General features: G+C 34.7%; 1 protein-coding gene across 1 annotated transcript; it reads left to right on the top strand.

The window, feature by feature from the left end:
• LOC142337306 (uncharacterized) lies at positions 1 to 7,824 on the top strand. Its single transcript, XM_075386502.1, has 3 exons — positions 1 to 337; positions 3,263 to 3,377; positions 7,384 to 7,824. The coding sequence occupies exons 1-3, from the start codon at positions 126 to 128 to the stop codon at positions 7,651 to 7,653; spliced, it is 597 nt and encodes a 198-aa protein (XP_075242617.1). The 5' UTR covers positions 1 to 125; the 3' UTR covers positions 7,654 to 7,824.
• The last annotated feature ends 418 nt before the right edge of the window (positions 7,825 to 8,242 follow it).

The raw sequence follows: 8,242 nt of genomic DNA, 5'->3' as shown, positions 1-8,242 counted from the left end.
CGCAAACATCATTTTTATTGATTTGCAGAGGAATAAAACAGCAACTAAAGCAATCTTTATTTATTTGCTAAAAATTTCTTCACGGCCGTCACAATCAGGTGCAAAAAAGCAATCAAAAATAAACCATGGCAAACTTTGGTACTATAAGGAAAGTGTTGGCAATTTTGGGCATTTTCGGCCAGTTGGGTTACTACCTGTTTTCCATGTTCTTCTACTGGCCAGTGTTGTGGTACCTGGAATTTGGTCTGTTGGAGTATGTGGGGGGACTGTACTCCTGGTGCAGCAAGGCCAAGGCAGCCGACTCGTGGTCATGTGATGACGTCAAAGAGGAGAATGTGTAAGCTGTTTCATCATAACTTAACATTAATCAAAGAACTGCAAATTTAAACGAGGCAAGGTCTGAAGCATAGGCATTTTTGCCTGGGTATATTCATAGGCAAAAATGATCTGTATTACTAATTCGACCCTGGCAACGTGACGTTTTGTTTAGTTCGTTATGGTCTTAGTTTTTGATAATAGTCTCTGAGTTCTCTTGCATCAGCAATTTGAGGTGGACATTCTTCATGTACAAGGTGGCATAAAAGACAGACACATGACCACAAGTCGTCAAAATAAACAGGGAAGTATAAGTTATAGTAATTTTGATCGGAGTGTGACTGGGTGACGCCTAGTTATAGAATAGATCCATATGTTTACCAATCCGACCCTGGTAACGTGACGTTTTGTTCTGTTCGTGGTCATCTTAGTTTTTGGCAACAGTCACGCAGAGTTCTCTTGCCTCAGCGATTCGAGCTTGACACTTTTATTAAACTTAGCAGCGAGAAAGACAAATTCATGGTTACCAGCCGTTAAAACAAATGGGGGATTTTAAATCATTGCAATTAAACTGCAACTGTGCTCGACGTAAAATTGGACTGGTTTTTTTATGACGTACAGAACCGGGTTTTGATGATGTTAGTTTTCGTCAGTAGCATAGCTAGAATTTTGTTTTGTTTAGTAATCTAACACGTTGATATGTAAAAAAAATTAGCACGAGCGACTGAGGGCATAAACGTTATATGTTTATTCGTTATTTGTTTAGTTATAATCATTGTAGTTTTTTGATAGCAGTCAATCAAAGTGTTTTTGAATCAGCGATTTGAGGTGTACATTCCTCAAATACATACTAGCATGAAACACAGAAACATGGTTACAAGTCATTAGAATTTTTAATTTGTAATTGCTTCAAGTCAAGATTTCATTACCAGTTCTCAGCAGCTAGATCTTGACTTATTAGGCTATGTTTGGTTCTATGATAAAAAAAGTAACTTAATTACGCTCCTATTTAAAAAATCTTGCAATAATTGTGATTGGAGTGTGACTGGTTGAAGCCTAGTTATAGGATAGAACCATATTTTTTAACAATACCACCCTGGTAACGTGACGTTTTGTTTAGTTCGTGATCATCTTAGATTTTGACAATAGTAGCGCAGGGCTCCCAGTGATTTGAGGCCGCCCTTTCTCTTATACACAGAAGCAAGAATGACAGACAATGATTACCAGCCGTTAAAGAAAACTGGAATTTTGAATAATCGCAATTAAACTGCAACTGTGTATGATGTAATTTTGGACTGGTTTGCTTTCGACGGAAATCTAATAACTTAGAGTTTAATAAGGGTCAGTACTGCCAAATAACCAAATCGGTGCCAAAAATTGTTTGCAAAAGAAGTTTGGACAAATATACCCAGTAAGCATGATGCGTAATATTATAAAATTTCCTACAAAATACGGTTTTAATAGTTCCTGATTGTCAGAGTTTTTAAAACTGGTAATGCAGTGTCTACAAAAATTTTACAAAACAACCTAAGTTGAGATTTCAGACCAAACTCCAGCTTATCAACGCTCTCGGACACTTTTTGTATAGCAAAAGGACATAATTTTGGAATAGATGTTTATGTTGCTAGAAAACCAAGGTTCTTGGACTCATCTTGGAGGAAGCAGCAACAATGTTTTTCCTAAGAATTTAACCAGCCGAATATTAGTTTAATCCAATTAGTCAAAAATTGATCACCATAATATTGGCGAAAGAGACTACACCAAAAAATAAAACATCTTAGAAGAATTATACCCCTGGGTTGATACTTCTCTTAATTATTACACCTTGCTCAATGCTACACAGCATGCCAAAGTAATATAAATCTAAAAGTTAAATTGTTTGATTTTTTTTACAATTTCAAGAATTTGCAAAACTTAGTACTTGTTCTCTTTTTACAATTTGATTTTCAATTGTTTACGGCTTGAAAAAAAAACAAAAGGTGGTTTACAAAATTCGCATATTTTTTACTTATGTTCTCAGATTAAACAATTAATTTTCTGATCGTGTCATTGATCCTGTAATTGTCTTTCCCTTTTTCAAATATTTGATGTCGTCTTCCCTGCTCTTGGGTAAAAACATTTCAGAAAAAATGTTAATCAGTTTTTCTATTGGCTTACAGAAGTGCTCACATCCCGGTAATATTCAAAATAAATATTTAGTTGCAAGTTCTCATTTATCTCCAAAATCGACTAAATAAGTTGCGAATAAAACCAAAGTTTTCCTTGTCATCATTTGTATCTTTTTCTTCAAAAAAAGAGACTTTGTTGGAACCTTCCACGTAAAAATTTGGAAAATAATCTAAATCGGATATTACTTCAAGTCAAGATTGCGTTACAAATTCTCAGCGGATTTGTTATGGAAAAAATTCAATTAATTGAACTGTTGTTAAAAAATTCTTGCGATCAATTGTGATTGGAGAGTGAATGGCTGAAGCCTAGCTATACTGATTTTTTAAGGCCCATTTTATCGTAGTTATTAATTTGTTTGATATTAAAAGTACAACATGTATAAATTGTATTCAAACTATGCTTGCTCTCTCAACTTGACGTTAATCAACTCAACTCTAATTAATCAACGCCAAATTGATTAAAGAGAAGTTTGGCTAACGATTGACGGAACAAAAGTTAGAGAATAAGTTTTATGCACAAAGATAATTTTAAACTTATATATGCCCAGCTGGTATGATGGCGCAGAATGTGTGGCCCTTTATCAAAGTAGTTGTGTCTAATTATACCCCCCCCAAAAAAAACAGCATTCTATATTCGTAACATTTAAAGGTAGCTAATGTTCTAAGACTGTTCGATAGAAAGGGCATATAGCTTCTGCTAAATAAAAAACCAATCGGCGAGGCAAAATAGAAGCTTGGATATGGATGTTGTTTGTAAAACGAAGCATATTATTTTTCAGGAAAAGTTGGGACCAGGAATGGGCATCGTATGGGGCAGCCAAGGCATTCGTGGCCCTGGCTCACCTGGTCGCATTGATTGCACTTGTCCTCTTCTACATCCACATCTGTGTCAAAGTTAGTAGTACACTTGCAAAGACTCTATTTTCTGCAATTCATATGTGCAAAAATAAAGCAATCACTAGGTTTTTTACAGTTGCTTTTTTATAGAAGGTTTAACAGCTAGAAGAGTTAACTACTGAAGATGATGTTAACTAATGAAGATGATGTTAACTACTGAAGATGATGTTAACTACTGAAGATGATGTTAACTACTGAAGATGATGTTAACTACTGAAGATGATGTTAACTACTGAAGATGATGTTAACTACTGAAGATGATGTTAACGACTGAAGATGATGTTAACTACTGAAGATGATGTTAACCACTGAAAATGATGTTAACTACTGAAGATGATGTTAACTACTGAAGATGATGTTAACTACTGAAGATGATGTTAACTACTGAAGATGATGTTAACCACTGAAAACGATGTTAACTACTGAAGATGATGTTAACTACTGAAGATGATGTTAACTACTGAAGATGATGTTAACTACTGAAGATGATGTTAACTACTGAAGATGATGTTAACTACTGAAGATGATGTTAACTACTGAAGATGATGTTAACTACTGAAGATGATGTTAACTACTGAAGATGATGTTAACTACTGAAGATGATGTTAACGACTGAAGATGATATTAACTACTGAAGATGATGTTTACTACTGAAGATGATGCTAACTACTGAAGACGATGTTAACTACTGAAGTTGATGTTAACTACTGAAGATGATGTTAACTACTGAAGATGATGTTAACTACTGAAGATGATGTTAACTACTGAAGATGATGTTAACTACTGAAGATGATGTTAATTACTGAAGATGATGTTAACTACTGAAGATGATGTTAACTACTGAAGATGATGTTAACCACTGAAAATGATGTTAACTACTGAAGATGATGTTAACTACTGAAGATGATGTTAACTACTGAAGATGATGTTAGTGCAAATAAACTGGAGGAAACCATCTCCCGAATAAAAAAAACAACAGAAGTATTGTGCAACGTTTCATTCTTATTCACAAACATTTCTGTTACCTCGTTTTGTTATTTCGTTACTTCGAAGCGTAGCAGCGTACTACAGCAAATCTTTTTGTTTGTTTGTTTGTTTTTTTCCCTTTGCTTTAAATTAGTTTCTATATCTGATTACGATAGCCGCAGCAGAACTAACTGTTAACATACAACTCTTAATTTGCAGTTTTCTATTCTTTTTGCTTGCTGTAACCACAGCATAAAGAAATGAGACTCATATAAAAAAAACAATTACAGTACAAACCCAATATCTCGTGATATCCGCAGTCAACGGAGTTCCTGCTCCTACCTTTTTTTGTAGGCCTACATCCATTTCAAAGATTTCCGCAAATGTCTATTTTCGATTAAATATCATACAGACATTTTCGATTAAATTTTTGCTTCAAAATTATATCACAAAAAACTTTTTACGCATAACGTAAGTAGGGTGAATTTGTTCAAAAACATCAGAACCGTAATATGGAAGAAACAATTATATTGCAAAATTTTAGATGAATATAAAAATAGATAAATTAGATTTTTTAAAACAGCAAAAAATCTACCTTTGGCATTTTGCGTTATTGAAACGTGGCTTCAAGACAGCCATGATACTGAATGCGTCTCAACTAATGAATACCGGAAGATAATAACCTCTAATTCGTAAAACTCAAAGTGAGGAGGTGCTGACGTTCTTGTGAAGAAGGGAGAACAGACAAAACTAGTGTCATAATTCAGCAGCAAATACTATCAATAGCTAACAATTAAAAATGTAGAACAAAATAAACGTCGTGAACTGAATTTGAACGGTTTTCTACCTGAAAACAAAACAACTTACAGTGGATTTTACTGAAACAATCCAAAACTACCTGGAAGACTGGAAGACTTAACATTCAAACTCAATTTTAGGCCTATTGTTTGTTGCAACTTAAACACTCACCACAGCATAAACAGCAAAATAAATGCCAGTCTTAAAAGATATTTTTAGTTAGGGTAAGTTATCAAGTCTGTCGTGTGGTGGTTATACTAGGCAAACAGGCAATTCAAAAGACACGATAGATGTTGTTTACAAGTCCTCAAATGAAAGACTTCAATAATAAAAACTTCATTAACTGATCACTACACTGTTCATATTGATCTCAAACATATTTCTGCATTATCGGAAAACTAACATTTTAAATTTTTTTGTAGAAAAATGGGCCGCACTTGAAACTTTTGTGGGAAAATTGTAATCTACTGTTGGAAAAAGTAATTTTCAGATTGCAATATATTAAACTGCAAAATATGAAACATTTTAGAAAACTGATAGATGGATTGTGAAATTGCATTTGTAAACTTACTGAAATTCCCAGTGGAGAAATACGAAACAAGGCACTGCTGAAAAAAGCGGTTTCATCAAAACTATATACAAATCCCAATTGCGAGAAAAAACGAAAGTTAAGCAAAGTCAGTGATGTAATAAAGAAAAAGATAAAAACTCAAAAACAGGAGTTCTACCAAAATATTTTAATAACGAATTAAATAGCAGACAAACTAAACTCCGCTGGGAAAAAAATGAATACGAATTGAAATTTTAATAGCATTTTTTGATGGCAACTGATGAAGAAGCAATTAGACTTAAATTTGAGTTTTGAATAACAATTACAGCAATCAAAATGATGAACCTAATATTTTCGTACTTAAGAAAATAAAGTATGCCATAGTTCCAACACTTGCAATTCTAGTTAACAAAAGTTTTGAAGAAAGAATTACCACGAAGTGCTAAAAGAGAGCTATTGTGTTGCGCATTCGTAGGGCCCGAAGTTTGATAAGGCGGAAAATTAGGGGCCTATTTGTCTTTTACCAGCAATAGCTAAAGTTCTTTAAGTGTTAATCCACAAACGTATGACATCTTTTTTGAAAAATATGACTACTCAAAAAAAGCCTGTTTGGTTTTTGGTGAAGAAATAAAACTCTCGATGCGCTCGCAATTTTCTTAGAAAGCGCGAGAGAGTGTTAGGAAAAAAATGCCAAACAGGCAACGACAGTGTTTTTATACCTAAGGAAATAATTTGACATTTTCAAACACAGCATTTAACTAGAGAAACTGGCAATTGTAGGAGTGAGAGGTCGCATGCAAGAGCTGGAGTTTTTGAAATCTTTTAGACTGACTGACAGCAATGCTTAAAGTCTGGCTTAATACGATCCAGTATTCTAAAAGTAGAGTTGCGTGTAGGAAAACTTTAAACATATTTCGGAAAAGTAGTGGCTAATTGATGAGAATAGAAAGTTAAAATTCTGCGCTATTGTGCATTCCACCTTGTTTCCACCTTGTTTTAAAACATAAGTTGAAAAACGGCTTTTATCTGAAAGAAAAACGATATATAGTTGTTAACCTTATTTTTTCTGAACTTGAAAATTTATTTGAGTTTTTGTTTTTCCTTCATTGAAAGGCATTTGCACACAAGCTTCTAAAACTGAACATCAACGTCAACCAACTGAGTTTGCCTAAAAATTGGTGCCTTTCTGGGGTAATTAGCGTGCCTTTCTGGTGCCTTTCTGCAATTAGCGCAAAAACTAAATTTAATGAACAGGTTAAAGGGTATAAACATTTATAATAACAAGGGTTAAGGCACTTTTTTATATTCTGAACTTTACTTAAAACCTTCTCTTGGCCTAAAATTAAGGTATTAATTCTCTTGGCCTAAAATTAGTCTAAAGCCCGGAAATTACCTAATTCAGTTGCCCTAAGCGCCGACTTGATTTAGGCCAACTATTAAAATGTTATGACCTTTAATGCTACGTTCAGCTCTTGTCAGCGCTTTTCAGAGCTATTCTCGCAAAATTAAGCGCTGAATTTTTGCTGAAATACATCTGCAAATTTGCATAACAAGAATAAGTTATGTGCTTGACGAAGACGCAGTTTTCGTGCAACCCCAATTTTGTAGCCCCCATTTTTTGGATCGATAACCAATTCTTTTCTTAAAGATATAAATAATATTTTTTGAGATTGGCTCGAGTGTATTTAGAACAAGATAGTCGCCATAGTGTCTGTGGTGTGTGCCATAGTCCAGTGGCTTTTCACACTCTTCGCAGCCGCCATCTGCTCTGGTACCATGGGCACAATCGGAGAACAGGACACGGACCCCGCCTACGGCATCATCCTCGGCTGGCTATCCTGGATCATCTGCTTTGGATCCTTTGCCCTGGCACTCGGAATCCTGATTTGCATAATCAAGGACAACGGGGGAGGTGCCCAGGGTGGCCAGAACAAACCACCTGAACAGGAGCATGAATAAACTGTTTGATCAAACTTGTTGCTTCAGGGATCATGACCAAATACTTGCATAGTTACAACTGTGTTAAGTTTTAAGCATATGATCAATTAAAGATTACAGCATTTGCCAACAAATAATATGCCAAGATCAATCCAGAAATTGATTGATAAATTTAAGTCTCAATTTTCGAAACTTTTTGGTTGACCTGTACTCTTATGAGTGCCAGAAGCTTTTAGGACCAAAACCCTCGTTAGTCTTGGTACCCATCGCACTTCGCATGATTGAAGATAGCAAAATTCAGCTATCATAACCTGTTACGGTTGGCTAGCTTAGTGATCTCGAAAAATTGATCTGTTTGTCTAACAATGATCACCAATACCCGAACCTACAATGCATTAAAAAAAGAACACTGATTTCGCAGCCCGGATTGATAAACATTTATGATTTATATACCCGGCAGCATACATTTTTAGACATCAATGGTAATTATTGGACAATAATTATTAAATTCAAAAAATGATTTCTTTTGAAAACGCATAAATTTAAGAGCTCGGGCCGAAATTTCAACGTCAAAAAAATGCAAAATTATGTAAGATTGGCGGTGGATGCA

This window comes from Convolutriloba macropyga, chromosome 3, assembly GCF_964194025.1.
Source record: "Convolutriloba macropyga chromosome 3, txConMacr16.3, whole genome shotgun sequence".
NCBI lineage: Eukaryota > Metazoa > Xenacoelomorpha > Acoela > Convolutidae > Convolutriloba > Convolutriloba macropyga.
This window is presented reverse-complemented; position numbering and strand designations above follow the sequence as displayed.